The sequence below is a fragment of the Acomys russatus genome, chromosome 32 (assembly GCF_903995435.1).
Source record: "Acomys russatus chromosome 32, mAcoRus1.1, whole genome shotgun sequence".
Classification (NCBI taxonomy): domain Eukaryota; kingdom Metazoa; phylum Chordata; class Mammalia; order Rodentia; family Muridae; genus Acomys; species Acomys russatus.
In genome coordinates, this window is record NC_067168.1 from 23,766,913 (window position 1) to 23,784,278 (window position 17,366).

At 49.9% G+C, this 17,366-nt stretch overlaps 1 protein-coding gene across 2 annotated transcripts in view; it reads right to left on the reverse strand.

Moving 5' to 3' along the window:
• Nucleotides 1–1,130: 1,130 nt before the first annotated feature.
• Nucleotides 1,131–17,366, reverse strand: part of Spsb4 (splA/ryanodine receptor domain and SOCS box containing 4) — a 76,034-nt gene continuing 59,798 nt past the window's right edge. For both annotated transcript variants that reach the window (XM_051140586.1, XM_051140585.1), the window contains exon 3: nt 1,131–1,683. In XM_051140586.1, coding sequence (XP_050996543.1) covers nt 1,556–1,683 — 128 coding nt within the window. In that variant the 3' untranslated portion in view covers nt 1,131–1,555. The remainder of the gene's footprint in view (nt 1,684–17,366) is intronic.

Below are 17,366 nucleotides of genomic sequence, written 5' to 3' on the forward strand. Positions count from 1 at the left end.
TTTATCTGTGGCTGATGCTGCCCAGTCAATCCTTCCTGTCCCTAACTGCCAGCCAGTTACCAGCCCCAGCAGAACCCAGGTCAGTTCTGCCTCATTCACCCTGCAGCCATTTGCACTGCCCCCTGGTGGCCACATGCATTCAGCCCGGCTCCAGTGGACTTGGGTTTACCCTGGCTGGCCCTGGTCATCTTGAACATCTAAGGCTTCAGTGTCAAGGGTTATGGGAATGTTTCCAGAACCTGGGAACAGAGTGTCTTCCAGGTGAGGTCTCTGCACCATCTTTGGGGTTGGGGTTCAGATGGGGACTATGGACAGCAGATGGAAAAATGTGTATGGAGAGGCGGTCCCAGGGTTGATGTCTGTAGATCTGGGGACAGATCAGCCAGGTTGATGGTGCTGTCCCCACACCCCTGAAAGAGCACTTTACACATACAGCTCAAGGACAGAGTGACAAACTTTATTAGAAATGTTCCTTGCTTATAGGTCACATTCACATTAAAGTGGAAGCTGCACTGTCCGGCTCTGGCCCACACTATTGACCATTTCCAATTAAACCCGAGTCTGGGCAGAGAATATCTGGAACACACCAAAGATGCCAAACGGTGTCATTGGCAGCAGCGGCAGCAGCAGCAGCAGCAGCAGCAGCAGCAGCAGCAGCAGCAGCAACATTCTGTGAGAGGATGGGTCTTGGGTCCTGCAGAGACTATGTCACACCCCCTTCCAGTCCCAAGGCCACACCATGATGGGGAGGGGGGGACTCTGGCTGATAAATAAACAGCACGTCACACATGTATTGGAAACAAGAAACTGTGGAAGTCTCCTAAAGTGAAAAAATAATTTGTTCAAAGAAAGCTTTGTGACAGCCAGGCTTCCCCCTGAATGGTGACTGCCAGAGCCCTGGGCAATCAGGGTGTCTCAGACTTGGCATCACAAGGCCCCCATCCTCCTTAGCACCTTTGGGAGAAAGCCAGCCATCTTCACCACACTCCTCTTTCAAAATGCAAACCCTACTTAAACCGATCATACCCAAGAATAAGCTCTGTCTCCTGCTCCTGACCCCGGGGCAAGTCACTAGACTAATGTCCCTGAACAGAGGGGTGGTGGGGACAGCCCAAGGACTCTATCCATGGAGGAAGGGGTGACAAGCCAGCTCAGTGAGGTAAGTCCAGGCACTTTTGCACTGCCGTGGTCCCTGGGGATTTGTCTCTCAAAGTGGTACTAAGTCTCAAAATGGAAGGATGATCTCTCTGCCCTGGCTGGGGGCAGACAGGGAGGGGACCGTCAAGGACTTGCTTTCATCATTTATTATTCAGAAGCTATTTTCTCTCCACTGGCCAATTTTCCCTGGGCCTGTCTGCAGTGGGGAGAACAAGATGCCGTCTCCTGCCAAATGTTTTATTCATTCTCTTGAGGAAGAAATGGTCTCTATATACTCCTGGTCCTGGTTGACGGCAGCAATGGCAACAGGCATTCCTTGCCCAAGTCAGTGACGTGTCCTGACACTCTGGAGCTAGTTGCTGTGTGACCACAGATGACAGCAGGTCTTTAGCGCCACTCACTGGTACTGCAGGTAATTTTTGAGAGACTGAGGCAGGGGCAGGGAGCCGATGTCCCGCAGGCGCTGTCTGCCCAGGGCTGAGCGGATGGATCTCCGGCACAGGTCCATCAGTGGCAGGGGCTCAGCTGCAAAGACAGTGAAGAGTGAGTGCCCGCACCTCCTCACTCTGCCCAGCTTGCCCACTGCCTACTCTTGTCCCTGAACTGGCTCAGGTTTCCCTGCTCCTGAGGAGCCATCCCTGCTTCCAGTCAGAGGCCCTCAGGGACGATGATTAGGAAAGCTGGGACATAGCTGGCCAGACTGGAAGATTTCGAACAATAACTGGTGAACGGTAGTATTAAAAGAGTAATAGTGGTATTAAATTTACCCACAGCAAGGATAAGTTCTGATGGGGAATGTGTGCTTCAAAGGGTTTGAGTGGGAATCCTTTTAGAAACAGGATGATTTGTCCCGGCTACTCAGGAGGTTGAGGCGGGGGTATCATTTAGGGCCGCAAGTTCAAGGCCAGCCTGGGCAACACAGTCAGACCCATCTCAAAACAAATAAGCAAACAGGTTGGATTCCACTAGAGGGAAAGTGTGAGGGTTTGATACCCCTGGTGGCCCTCTGCCCTCCCAGGACCTGTGGTAATCCCAGGAATATAGCCAGCACTAAGCTAGGGTGAGAGCCAGCCCTGGAGCTGAGCTTGGATTCCGGGACTTCCTCATGATCTGAGAGTAAGCAAATGAATGGTGTGTGTGTGTGTGTGTGTGTGTGTGTGTGTGTGTGTGTGTGTGTGTGTGTTTTAAATTTTGTGTACATGGGTGTTTTGCCTGTGTGTATGTCTATGTCAGTACTCCTACTGAATCCAAGTGGGACTCAGTAGGAGTGTCAGAAGCTATGGTCCAAGGCCACATCTTGCTGCCAATGCTTAGGCCAGACCCCAGCACTAATAGCTTCACGATCTCCTCATCTTTGATTCCCATACAAAATGAGGCTAGCCAGGGGATGCTAGCTATGTATGCCGACCTGACTTGTCCTTCATAGGGTTCCCGCCTCCGTTACAGCTGCACCTCCATCCTTCCCCAACCCTTGTCACTCATAGCACCTGTCCTCATGTTACCCCACTCTGTCCATCAAGCCTCTACTCTAATCCCTCTGCCTTTAATACCTCACTGGTCCCTTAGCAGGAAGTGTGAGGTTTAAGATATGCTTGTAGCTGCTTCTTCCTGCAGGTTTATTATATGGTCATATACACACTAAGATCTTTTTTTTTTTTGACACGGGGGGGGGGGGGGTGGGGTGCTCAATTTATGTGGATGCATGTATTACATTTTAACAACCCCTGGGAGCAATAAATATGATTATTATCATCTCTCTTTTAAGGAGGAAGAAAGCTGAACCAGTGCACAATCCATTTACCTCAGGAGGCACAGCTGGTAAGTGGCAACCAGAAGTGGGAACTCGCCTTCTATCTTACCCACATTTACCATGAATCTGCTCGGCCTATTGCTAGGATGAGTGTATCTCGCTGAGCTTTTAAAGTCACCACCTGGAGTCAATGCAGCCACTCATTCCTGGCTGAGAGAAAAGGAAACTGAGGCTCACAGAGGAGAGGCTTGTCTAGTCGCCAAGCTTGCATTTGGAATGTCACACTGCCCCTTGCCTAAAACAATAATAAAAGTGTAGACTCGAGTAGAGAATGAAGGTGAAGTCACTTGTCTTCTAGACTTCTGGTGCGTGTCACAGCCTCAGGCTCTTACTGTCATCCTATAGCTACTTTCCAGGTCCCTGCAGCCTACTTCTCCCCCACATTCCTGTAACACTGGCACTTGAAAGCAGCCATGTTACTGCTCCTCACTAGTCAACTGCATCTGCACTCAAAGAAGAAGAAGAAGAAGAAGAAGAAGAAGAAGAAGAAGAAGAAGAAGAAGAAGAAGAAGAAAAGAAGAAGAAGATGAAGAAGAAGAAGATCAGCTCTGGGCAAGAAGCGGGGGTCCAACTATAGGTGAAGGAAGGGATGAGCTTCTCAAGCCATAATTTTAAGTGAAAGAAAAGGGTGTCATGTGTGACCCCCCAAAACCTTGTAAGTTCAAAAGTCGCTGGTAGTGTCCAGGCCATGGTGACGTGGTGGTGGTGGTGATGGCAGAGGGTTGCCTTTAGATTTGCGTTTGGCTCTCCCAGCCAGCTTGCCTCGATGCCGGCAGGCAGCCGCTTGAGATCTGGACACTGTCTTCACCTAGTACTCTTCAAAAAAGAACGTACATCTGAAAACAGAAGCTCCCTCATTGACTCAGAGCCTTACCCTTCTGGTATGGGGGCAGGCAAGAGTAAGTGCAAAGGATTGAAAGGGCCGGCTTGGAAGGCCAGCTCACATCCATCCCTGCCAGGCGGAGGCATCTGGCTCCTCTGCTCCCACCCACACATTTCTCCTCGGTAAGATGGGATGGGATGATGGCAGTACATCATGGACTATACGGTGACAATGGCATGGCTTGGCCACCCTTTGCCTTCACAAGTTCTTGCTGATGTACCATCTGTTTGTTTGATTTTGTTTTTCGAGACAGGGTTTGTCTGTGTAGCCTTGGCTGTCCTGGCCCCAAACTCACAGTGATCCACCTGCCTCTGCCTCTCCCGAATGCTGGGATTAAAGGTGTGCACCACTATGCCTGACTGCTTAAGTATGATTTTAAGCCATCAGCTCAAGAAATATCTTTGAAAACACTTACACTTTTGTTTATTATGCTTCTAAAAAAATGCTTAGGTATGCTACCCTTACTGACAGCCATTTTCTGCTCTTGCTGAAGACTCATCCAGGCCAGTGTGCCTGCATGAGAACCAGGCTAGGCCAGAAACAGAATGCCTGGTTCCACGCCACAAACATCCCAGTCCTGCTTGAAAGTCCTGGGTACATTTTCTCAGTTATCCATCACTAGCGCCTGTATGACCTGTGGCTAACCACGGGATTTCCAGAGACTCTGTTGCCATCTGCACAAAGAGCTCATAGAGTTCACTTTCAGGGATGCAGACCAGTGGAGAGTCTGGTATGGAGACTGATGGTGTCAGCTGCTTCTCATGTCTCCCCACCCGCCATGGGACATGCAAAGATGTGAATCACCAGCCTACCATCACGCCTGCATGCGTGGCTTAAATCTTGAGGTGAACGTTAAGACAGTGGGAGGCAGATGGGAAAGCATTTGAGTGACATCCTTGAAAGCTGAACTTAGAAGACCTGGGTGCTGTTTGTTTGTTGTGGTTGCCAAGGAAATGAGAAGATACACAGGTGTCTTGCCTGCATGTGTGTCTGTGTGCCACTCGTACTCCTGGTGCCCGTGGAAGCCAGAAGAAGGCACTGGTTCCCCTGGAACTAAAGCTCCAGACAGTTGTGAGCCATCATGTGGGTACCAGGTCCTCTGAAAGAGCAGTCAGTGCTGTTAATTGTGGAGGCACCTCTCCCACCCCATTCACTAGAATTGTTCAAGTGTGAGGATGTTGGGTAGACAGTAGTAAGCTGTAGGGGGCAGCCTGGGCTCTAGGCTTATGCCCTTCCCAGCTGAAAAGATGTGCACACTCACCCCATGTGTGTATGAAGTTCACATCAGAGATGGAAACTAGGAAAGGTGGTGGCAAACTCTAGGATGACATAAAGCCAAGTGTGACGGGGTGGTTGGTGACGGAGAGGTGAAAGCAGAGGGACCTGACAGTGCTGTCCACTAGGGGTGAACAAAGGCTCAGAGAGGCCACAAGTGCCACACAAAAGGACCATGCATGGGGAGAACGTGCAAACAGCTCTAGCCCGCCACTTGGGGCAATGGTATTCCCATCGCTGCCCCAGCAGAAGCCCGGGCCTGCAGTCTATCTCAAAGGACACAGCCTTCTGGGAAAGCCCTGCTCACTATGGAGGGTCCCACTGAAAGGAGGATGAGCAAACACCTCACAGTGGGTGGGGGAGGGGTGACTGGCCAGAAAGGAAAGGCATTTCTATACAGATAAGGACCCAAGAGCCTGGCCTCTGTCCCCAGGGTGGCGGAGTAGCCTCGATTTTCTACTCTAGGTCCAGTGTTGCCTTCAAAGCAGCAGATGGCCTGGTGTGACAGCCTGGGTACAACTGGTTTGGCAGGATGGAACTCACACTTGACTCCTAACAGTGGGAAGCTTCAAGGTACTGTATCAGCTTGGGTTTCCTAGGAGCAAATGCACATGACAAGGAAGATGGGGGGATACCTAGAAGACAAATGTAGGGTGGGCCTTGGATACCAGGGGTGTGATTGCCAAGCCTCTACCAGAGAAGAGACAGATGTCCAGGAGATACACAGGGTAGGCCCCAGGGATAAGCTGGTTCTAAGTGGCACACATCAAAGGCAAGACTGCTCAGAAAAGACACTTGGCTTTACCACCAAGGCAATTTGTAGCCACTGGTCTACAGTAGCATCTCCAGAGGAGCAAGGAATCTGTCTATCCACACCCCTGACCCTGTACCCCAGGCCTTCTCTGTCTGCCGGCCAGGCTCTTGGGCGCTTGTCCACTTCTGGCTTTAGTGGATACCCAGCCCTGCTGCAGTCGGACACTGGCTAGCTACTGAACCTCTGCCAGTAACGAGGACGACTGGATGGCTCTAGTGGGCTGTGAGGACTGCAGCCATATCGTGCTGGCTGTGACCTCAGCTCTAATGGGCCCTTGCGGTCCGTAAGCAGGGCTGGAGAGACCTCTGTGTGTTTGAGTTAGGGGTGCGGGGGGAGTGGGGAGAGGGGCTGGGGTCTATAGAACTGTACTAGATGTAGTAGACCCCAGTTCAGCCTGACCTTGGTTCATGGTCAAAGCCAGACTCTTTCAACAGTAAACTTGAAATTTCTCTTATAACAAAAAAAGTCATATATATCTATGAACCAATAAAAAAAAAAAAAAAAAAACAGTTCTTGAGACTAAAAAAATTCTAAACACACATAGTTTTTCTTCTACTTTCCCATTCCTAAATTCTGATCAGAGTGAAATTTCTGGCGCTTGAAATGTTTCTGTCCTAGGAGGAACGACGTAACATGTCTGTAAAAGTTGTCAGAATCTAAGTGAAGTCACCTTTGCCAAGTCCTAACAAAGATAAAGAAAGAAAGCTGGAGATTGTAAAGGAAGGAGCCTTGTGCATTTGTGGCTGGTAACAAGAACTGTGCACAAAAGGCCTTGCCAGAAGGCCACCACAACCGTATCCAGCCCCAGATTCTGCAGAGACATCTGTCGGGGCCACTGTTACTCATTCCCATCAATCTGTGTGGGCAAGGATGATCGTCTGACAACATTTTACATCACTCACATACGACATGGCTCTTGCCTTCCCATGGAATGCCTGCTATTCCTAACTCAGCATCATTACTGTTCGGTGAATCTCTGCGATTGCTGTTCATGTTGATATTCCTCGATTCAATTATTTGGTTAGCTCCTACTCTGGCAACATTAGGGCAGTTGTTAGGCGGCACCTCTACCCTGGCTCTGGGATGGGACCCTCATCAGCTTTGCCATGTCCTCTGTGGCCCCGCGATATGTATGTGGTTCACGTGGGGGTCTGAGATGTAGGATCCTGGGTACCACACAGACACACTGCATTCAGACAGCTCTTAAACAGGCCCTGTTTGTTACTCTTAACACATTGCTCTGTGGGCCCAGGTGCCCTGCAGAGACCACCACACTCTTCAAAGAAGTCAAGTCCCTGTCCCCTCCTCAGCATTGTGTGGATCCCAATACTTGGGCCCAAATACCAGGGCCCCTGGCTCACACCTTTACCATACTCTGTGTGTTCATGTCTTTGAATGGAGCTCACTCCTGAGCCTTCCCTGTCCACTTTCCATGCACCTGTGTTCTCTCTCAGCTTCTGTATTCACTCGGAACCCCTTTGCTCTCTTCCTGACTACACTACAAACCCGGATTTCCCTGCTACCCACTCTAACAGTTCCAACCCCACTCCCTGGCCTCCCCATGTCACTCCCCAGCATGGCCAGCATCATTATGGTGACAGATCCCAAGAATTTGAAGACAAAACCTCACTTGAAGTACCCTGCCCTACTTAGACGCTGTTATCCTAAGTAGGAGTTGGGGGAAATTTGTTTTCCCTGTCCCAGGTTTCCAGCAAGCCCTAAGCTCTTGAGTCAATACTGTGTCTTTTTTTTTTTTTTTTTTTTTTTTTTTGGTTATCTCCTCCCCACAGTAGACTGTGACTCCTGCCGGCAGAAATGGGTGGCATCCCTGCTGCCTGGTCCTTACTGGAAACGACAAGGTCAAGGAGACGGAGAGGCCCAGGTTCTGGGAGGCAGAGGCAGCTGGGGTGAGCCTTCGTGTCTACAGAAGCACTTCAAGGCAGGTAATGAGTACTAATAATAGAAAGCAGTCCTTTCCTGGGAGATGCTCCAGTGCTTGACACCCAAGCGTTAGGACCTAGGTCCAGATGCGCAGAACCTACATAAAGCTGGATGTGGTAGCTTGCATCTGCAACCCCAGCACTGCTACTGGGAAGTGGAAACGGAAAGATCCCTGGAAGCTCCCAGGCTAGCTAGAGGCCCCGCTGCAAACAGGATGGAAGATGTAGGTGTGCGCGTGTGGAAACACACACACACACACACACACACACACACACACACACACACACACACACGAAGGGGGAGGGGAGAGAGAGACAGAGAAAGAGACAGAGACGCTGAAGAAGCCCTGGGAGAGCCCTTCCCTCTGGCAAACAGAATTGTACTGTGCTGTGCCAGCTCTAAGCACCCATCCCAGCATGATCCTGACCCAGATGAAACAGTTAAGATCGGGTCCTGCTCCAGGAAGCTGCAGGGTAGCTGGATGTGCTGGTCTGGGACAAAGACATCCCTAGGCACACTGGGAAAGAGGGAAACTGCCATTGCCCTCCAGCTTTTCCTCTTCTGATACATCCCGGGGAGGGGGGGCTGCCTGCTGCCCACAGAGTCCAAGATAAATGCCGACCATGGGGTGGGGGTGGGGGTGGGGCAAAGGGCGTGGGCAGCAGGGCTGTGCTCACAGAGACAGCACTGGGGGTGCAGTGGAGCTCAGGAGTGGGGTTCCCATTCCCAGGGCGCATCTTCTTCCATAGGAAAAGAGTGAGGTACCTGGGGCAGCCAGACTTGTCCACTAGTTGGCAGGTTAGACAATGCTATGGCCACGAATCCAGAGTGGTCCTGCTGCAGTAAGAGACAAATAGGCCACCTAAACAAAGAATCTTACAGATTTGCACACGAATGCTGAAAGCCAGTAAGAAAAGGGTGAAGGAAGAGTAAGCACAAGACTCAGGGAGCTGTACCATGCCGCAAGGGTTTATGGGAAAGAAGGAACAGGGATAGGCAGAGAGGCATTTGGTTATTAGATGGGTGGTGGATTCAAGCATGCACATTAAATCAATCTCTCTCTCTCTCTCTCTCCAGGGTTTCTCTGTGTAGCTGTGGCTGTCCTAGACTCCCTTTGTAGACCAGGCTGGCCTCGAACTCACAGCGATCTGCCTGCCTCTGCCTCCTAAGAGCTGGGATTCACAGTGTGCACCACCATACCCAGCCTGTGCATTAAATCTCAGATGAATTACAAGCAAACAAATAAGCAAGTTAGAATAAAAGAGAGCTGGGCAGGGGACTGGTGACAACAGTGTGTTATGAGTAAGGTCGCAGCTAAGTGATGGACACAGCACTGGGGGTCTTGGTATGGATGAGATGTGCTCTCTGCCACTCTCAGAAGTTCAGTTAAAAATAGAGATGAGGAGAATTAGAGTCCCAGCCTAACTCAAACAAGAGCTTGGCCAGAAGATGAATTGCAGCTAATTCTAGCTAATGAGTAATAATGAAGTCACCCCGGCCTGCACAGAGCTCAGCGGTGCCTGGGAGAGGCATTCCTGCAATTGAGAAACAGCCCTGACCTGGAGCTGAAGGCTTAAACTGAGTCCAGGCTTGAGAATGTGTGTGTGTGTGTGTGTGTGTGTGTGTGTGTGTGTAAAACAGTCATTCCTTGCTTCACAGTGGAAGGATCAGGTAGGGGGCAGAGTCCAAGTACTTAGGGGAGGAAGGTCCCTGGCCTTTGTGGCTCTCAATCAATGTCACACATTAAAGGCTACAGCAGCAGGTGTCCTTGAGAACAAAGCAGAAGAAATGCGGCAATTAGAAAGTAGGATACACCTGTGCTGGTAACCACGGATGGTTATTTAAACTCCTGGTTCTTAATCTTCCTAAGGCTGAGACCCTCTAAAACAGGTTTTCATGCTGTGGTGACCCCAACCATAAAACTATTTTTGTTGCTATTTCCTTCCTAACTGTGATTTTGCTGTTATGAATCATAATGTTAAGATTCTGATATGTGACCCCAGTGAAACAGTAGATTTACCTCTCAAAAACCGTCAGCACCCACAGGTTGAGAAACACTGCTCTAAACACATCTGAACAGGCCAGAGCAGCTACTGTGCAGGCGACGCAGGGCTCAGCAGCTCTCCGTGACAGGAGCCTGCAGCCCTATCCACCAGTCTGCAGTGGTTTTAGGACCCAACAGAGAAGCCCATGACTGCTGTCATCTTCAGGCCCATCTACCGGACCCCAGTTACAAATACAAAGAGTTGTACTGGGGCTCCCACAGCACCTCCAATGCCATGGAACATTCTAGTTTCCAGTGCTGGCAGCTAGCCGGCAGAGTCGAACAGTACCTGGATGTGGGGCATGGTTGAGAGATAGAGACAAGAACTTGGGAGGAGGAACAGTAAATACAGCAGCCCCGAGTTTATTTCTCTCAGGCCTTGTATCCAGTATTCCTATGTGGGAACCAGAAGATTCTTAGAGCAGAAACGAATGCTAACAGTTGCTTTAGTTCTCTCTATGCTTAGATGTCTATCAACTGGAAGTCAAAGAAGCCCGTCCAGCTCCACATCCCCACCTGGAATTAATAATAAACTTTCTTGTCTAAGAAATTGGCCAACACAAGTATCTTGCCAAGTTTTCAAGGCTGTGTGAGAATCTGCAAGATAAGGTTGTCAGTCCTCTGGCCTGCCTCTGTTAAGCACTCCAGAAAACGGCCCCTGACATCTAGTGATTTATAGTCTTCACTGTATTTACAGTAATCGGCGTGGGGAGGCACTGGTTTATGGTAGCCCATTTACAGATGTGAGGAAACTGAGGCACAGAGGGGTCGTGTAACTCACTCAAAGCCACGGCTGAGTGATGACAATAGAACTGGTACCTGGTGTATGATTTGGAGGCTGTGTGTGTGTGTGTGTGTGTGTGTGTGTGTGTATGTGTGTGTTGTGTGCAAACAACCTGCCTTCCCACCCTGAGGAGTTCCCTAGCTGGTCTCAAGAGGCCCCTTTGCATTGCCTCGTCAACCCTGCTTCATGTGGTGATGTCTTCTGGTTTGTAGTTCACAAACAACCCTTGAAAGGACTGAAGGTGGATCCAAACTCTAGCTACAGGCTGGCAGGAGAGCTGAAAGTTCTAGTCTAGGGTAAAGAATTTTGTCCGGTATTAGACAGTTACCAAGTGGGTCCAATTTGCCAGGTTCCCTGTACGATTTGGACGCCATCTGGGATGATTTTCCCCTGGAGTCCCAGCAACCAGGAGAAGCCCCTTTGGTCTTCGTCCTTGAAGCAGCCTGGGTTGTGTGCTCTCAACTGTTAGGCTAACTGTCGCTGCTGACTTCTGTTTTCAAGGTCAGAGAAACTTCCTTCCGCTTGGGAAATGTCTCCATGTTAGCCTCTTACTGACCAGCATAGGCCTCAGGGGCTTAATATGAAGGCCTAGTAATGGATTTATTGTGTTTATTTGACTTTTCCAAGTGTGAACTCAGAAACAGGCCCAGAGGAGACGGGGAAGCTTGTTTTCCTTAAGTTGTGAAAAAATGATGAGTAAATTGGATTCTTGGATATGGTCAGCCTGGTTCTCTAGCCCTCCCTCCCTTCCTCCCTCCCTCCCTCCTTCAGCCAAAGGATTCAATTAGGCTCAGGAGGAACCAGTAGTTATGGGATAGATAGCTCCAGAAGGGAAGACGGCGTCTGCTCAGAAGTGGTGAGTGATGAGGTCTGTGGATGAGTATGTGCTGTGTACAAGCGCCAGGATGCAGAACAAGGCTCAGCAGATTCGGAAGCGCTGACTCTTGTTTCCCCTTCTGGCTTCAAAGGCAAGTGGTGTCTTGCGTTAGCTGAATTTTAAAAAATGTTAATGCCCAATGTATGAATGAAAACAAGCTCAAGAGGCACAAACACTGCAGACCAGAAGCTGCAAACGTCAACTCGATGCCCCAGCGGGGCCAGGCATCTCCTAAGTACATCTGAAGAGCAGGTGTAGAGAAAGGCAGGCGGGCCCAACAAACCAGAGAGCACATGCCAGGCCATCAGTGTTTGGTTCCAAGCAGGACTGTGGGCCCCATGTTACCAGGTTCCTGAGCAAATTGCCAGCAAAGCGATCACGTGATTTCCAGGCTTACCCAGACTTAGTAAAGGGCAGACAGGGCAGACAGGGCAGACTCTACAAGACACCACTCAATTATGAGAAAACTGCTATCTTGGATATAAAATGCCTGCAACATCTGTTTTCCCACAGACCCAAACATTTCTTTCTTATTTTACTACAGACAAGGTATGGCAGACATTAAGGGTTTATGAGCCAAAATGTATTGGCAGGAAAAAAAAATTGACAGAGAAAATTAACTTTTTTGCTTATGCTAATGAAGTGGAGGCAAACCTAGTTTCCCAATGTGGTACACACTGAGAATCCAGTTGCCCTTAGATAGTCATCGCCCAGGAGCTACAGCAGCCGCCCTTGATGAACCCTGCCAGCACACCATCTGGCCTGACAATGGTTCAAACCCAGCCTCTTGCTGGATCCCACAGTCCTGCTTGACCACTCAGAGGACTGAGGGGAACAGAATCTGGTACCCCCTAGATCTATGTAGGGTCATTGATTTAAGTGACCCTGCTGGGATTTAGGTACATACTCAGGTGATGGGGCAGAGGACGCATCTGTGAAATTAGCCGCACAACTCTGTGGTGGGAGGCAGGCATACCAGGTGTATCGCAAACTCATCATGAGGAATCCAGTAGCAGCCAGCCCCCTAAAGTATGTCTGCTGTAGCAGGTGCCACTTTAACCCTCTAGAAACGAACTCATCCACTTTCACACGCCTTGGCATCCTCAATTACAGGTAAGGAAGGTCCTGTCCTGCCTCCACAACCAAGGAGCCTCTGGGCTGGGGAGGAGTCCCTGGGGATGTCCACCCAGGAGGAAATCTTAGCCCGGATCCTGGCAGCCATACCCTGCATTGGTCTGGGGCTATGGTTCTCCACCAGTGGAAAGGCTGGTGGGTCTCTTCTACCAAAGGAACGAACCCCTTTTGCCAGTGACACTTTAATAGATCCCAGTGCAGTATAGCATCTAAGGAGGAAGCAGCTTTGGGCAGTAGAGTCCTAAGTCCCCCACTGTAAGGAAGGACCCCGAGATCTTCCAAGGAACAGGACTTTGGCTCTGTCTTTGCCAGGGCCACGGTCTGAGAAATGAATGGATGTGGAGGAGCACGCTCTTGGTTTAGATTTAACGTGAGAACACCACAGTACTTACCTGTTCAAAGCACTGTCTTGTCCAAGGACCTTTACAGATGCCCTGTTCTGCAGGAGTGAGTCATTCCAAAGACTCACTCGAGGAATAATCACGCCCCAAGGAGCCTCTCTACTGGGGGACATGCAGGAAACTTGGAGAGCTGCTGATTTGCTTTTGTATAGGCCAACGGAAACATTCCCAGGCCTCTTTGCTTTGGCTGCAGTTCCTAAAGCAGCCTCTTATGGTCCATGCATCCTTCCTGACTCATCAGCCCAGCCTAGGGCCAAGGAGAACCATGTTGTGAGCATTCGCTGTGCAATGGACACTAGGCTTAGAATTTTCGACACAGCATTTTTCTTAATCTTCCCTTTAAAGAGGAGCTGTGTAAAGACTGAGTTGAATGGCACCTACACTGTTCCAAAACAGTGCCCGGCAATGGATGTCTGTTGACTTCTTGGTCCCAGCTTCAGTTTCTTCTGTCATAGAAAAACATTTGGCTTGCTTTGTTTTAATGAGTGGACTGTGTTAATTTATGAAGTGCTAGTGGAAAGGGCTTTAAACACACACACACACGCAAAACCATGCAGATGTTTCTTCAATATATTCAGTCATATATGTCTCCCATTGCATTCTGGCTTTGATGGGGGCATCTGGAGAGGTTGGTGCCCTTGGATGGACAGCTTCCTGAGAATTCAGATTCTGGACAGATGTGTGCCAGGACAGAACAAATAATCCCAAAGGCTGGACTACAGAAGGCCAGTGAATGTTGGGTCAGAAAGGCTGTGTGGCCTACTGACAGCTTCTAGCTCCTAGCAAAAAATGGAGCTGTTTCCTCCCAAGGAGGGAGGTGGGGGAGTGAGGCTGGGGAAGGAATCTCTCCGTGAAGTAGACATGTGATGGCACAGGAGCCTGCATTAAGACCCCATTTAGCAACACCGATTAAGGAGCTATAAATAGCACCTGGCTTGTCTCAAAGGCCATAAAACACATTTCCCTAGCTGCATTGCTCCTAGCCTTCTGCCTGCTCTGATTAATTGAGGCTCGAAATAAAATACCTAGAAGACCACTTTCTGATGGAAGGCCCTTGTTGTCATAGTGACCAGTCATGGGGACCAAAAAGGGATTGATGCAGGGCTGTTGGGGAGGGGAGGGGGGCAGAAGAGGAGGAAGGGGCTGTTATTAAAAATACAAACACCAAGGAAGCCCTGAGATCACAATCTTCACACTGAAGATTGTTGACACAACAGTCTTTGCTTGTAATGCTTATAAAAAATGGCAGCCTTAGCTATCACCTTCCCCAACTCATGGATTGACACCCTGTGATCAAGGAGGCAGGAGATGAACCTGCCAGACCTAGAGGGGATGAACAAGGCAGAGGTTTGAGTTTGAGTCCTGGGTCAGTGCTTGAATTGCCAGGTGACCTTGGATCTGAGCCCCCACCAGCTCTGGACCTTCTCCTGTGCTGCCCATTCTAGTACAAAACAGAGGCCGTGAGAGATTTCTGAGTTCCTGACACATAGCCAGAGCTGTGAAACTGAACTGCTGTTGCTGCTGTCAAACGAGAGCAGAGATTGTCCACATGTGGAGTCACTGCCGAGGTGTGCACACTATAGTGTGCACTGTACCCTGCTGCAGGGTCATCCCCAGGTGTGCAGTGTTCCCTGATGCAGGGTTATTCCCAGGTGTGCACACCACAGTGTGCAGTGTACCCTGCTGCAGAGTCATGGCCAGGTGTGCATACCACAGTGGGCAGTGTACCCTGCTGCAAAGTCATGGCCAGGTGTGCACACCACAGTGTGCAGTGTACCCTGCTGCAGAGTCATGCCCAGGTGTAAACACCACAGTGTGCAGTGTACCCTGCTGCCTCTGCATGTGGAAAATACCTGAAAAGAATATACAAGAATCCAGTTGCCTCAGTAGGCTCTGGGAAGGGTGGCTGAACACAGGAGTGGGCATGCTTACCAGTGTTGTGTTTTAATTAAACTTATAAATAGGGGCAGGGAGAGAAACACCGGACTCTAAATTCCCAAGTTTTGATGAGCAGATTCAGCTGCATTAGTGAGCTCAGCTTTCCTGGCCGCCTGAGAGTTCCTGGTGAGCTCTCCCTCCCACTATGAGCCCTTGCTCAGATCTCTCGCACTCTGCAGTGACTCTTCAAAGCCCCTCTGCCTTTGTGGGCCTCTGTGCCTCTGTGTACTCTGATCTCTCTTCTGAAATGCCTCTCATGGCATTCTCCATCTAACAGTCTCTTCCGTACTCCCTGCAACATCCTTGTGGGCCCCTCCACAATTCTCTCTCTGGGGGCCCAGATGGTTAGTCTCTCTCCGCTGTACTTTCCACCTTTTATTAATGCTCGTCTGAGCAATCATAATTTGGTGGCCACCCCAGTAAGCTTGGGACTCTCTGAGGCAGGGCCTCTGTTGTATGAGCACTGGTGGCCTTTGAAGAGAAAGCTGCTCTCGACAGTCCTCTGCGAGGGTAGGATCTGGCTCCATTGAGTTTCTTGTTGACTATCCACCAGACCCCATGGTTCCTGCTCTCATCCCACCTCTGGCCTCGCTGGCATGCCAGGCTGGTTGATTATTAACATCTGGAGCGAAGATGGAAGAGGGGTACCCCCCTAGACGCAGCATCTCTCTCTGCTGTGCCATCCGGGGCTGGTTCACTCTGTAGCACACCCATGGAAAGGTGGTGGGTTTTCCCCACTATGTGACTTACGTAAAATCTGAGCCATTTGTCATCCCCATCTTCCATACAAGGCCATCACATGTGATGCTCTTGCCTCAGCTTCCTGAGTAGCTAGGGTTCCAGGCTCACACCACCAGAGCCTGCTCTATCAGGAGTCTTAAACACTGGTCTTACTGGAGTACAACTGGGAGAGGAGCCACTATGAACAAACACAAATCGTCACTTCCCACCCAGAAACCAAAGAAGGGAATGGAAGGGTGTCCATACTCCAGGATGTCAGGCACTCTGGGGGAGCCCATGAGCCTGAGGAAATCCCTCCCTCCTAGGTCTCTAAGTGAAGATACCAGTGGGCTGTGTCTTCAACTAGACTGTTCAAACTGACAGAAGAGTGGACAGTGGATTACAGAACACAGCCAACCTCCTCTACCACTGTCTTCTTGATCAATGAAATGGCACTGCCAAGGCCAGCTTAGATTTCCACTGTGGTTTTTATGAAAAATAAATCATTTATAAGACGTCTATCCTGCTAACCCTTATGTCAGTTACTGATGGTTTTCCCTGAGTTTTGCCTGCTGCTTCCTCGCTTGACTTGAATTCCCCACAGTGATTGGTTCAGAGTGGACGTGTCCCTGGACCCAATCAATATGCACTTATGGGGCCTACCCTAGGCAATGCTGATGCAAAGTTCTGGTTCCTTTGGGCTCATAGTTGTTTTGGGATTTGATCCCAACCATGCAGAACAGGTTCCTGGAGGCAGGAGATGGAAACGCCCTATTTACTTGGGTCATGTTAGTTCAGGGAAGCTGAGAGCATGGCAGCTTAAAGCCCAATAAAGCCACCTCAGTGAGCAAAGACGGAAGGGAGACCAGAACAGAGAGAAAAAACAGACCCCAGCAGACACACTGAAGTCCGGGTCAGGTGTTCTGTCCCTTATAAGAAAATGAAGCGTCCCTACCACTGTGCCAGGCTGCTCTGGACCCTGACCTTGAACTACAGTCACAGGCAAGTCAGTGAAGTATGGTGGGATCTCTGCTCTGCTCTCTAGGGGCAGGCATACTTGTTGCTTTTGTGTCACTGGTGTGAGTCTGAGGGGCAGCAGACACAATGGCTTATTAAGGGTGGGACTGTCACCTGATGGCTAGCTTTCTCTTCCCAGCCTCTGGCCTATGGAACAGTGGTACACTTAATATGGCAACTTCCCTTCTTTCTTGTTCTACCAAATGTTATCCTGCTTGGAAATGCCCTCCCAGAGGTTAGCGTTTCTGAATTCTACATATTTTTCCATCTAGTCAGGTCGATGGTCTGTATCAACAGCACAATGGGCATGGGCTGTAACGTGACCTAAGGCGTCTGGGATCAGAGGACAGTGGAGGACCAGCCCGCGTGGACTGTTGGAAGAACTAGTATAACTTCTAGGAAGGTCTTAGGGACTCATGACTTCCTCCCCCCACCCTCCATCCCTGCAACTGCCTTCGTCACCTGAGCCCCAAAACCTGTCTGAGCATTTTTCTTCAACTTCATCGCAACGAAGGAAGCAAGAAGTCAAGGGAGCTTCAAGTTTGAGAGAAGACTCTAGAAAGATCAGTC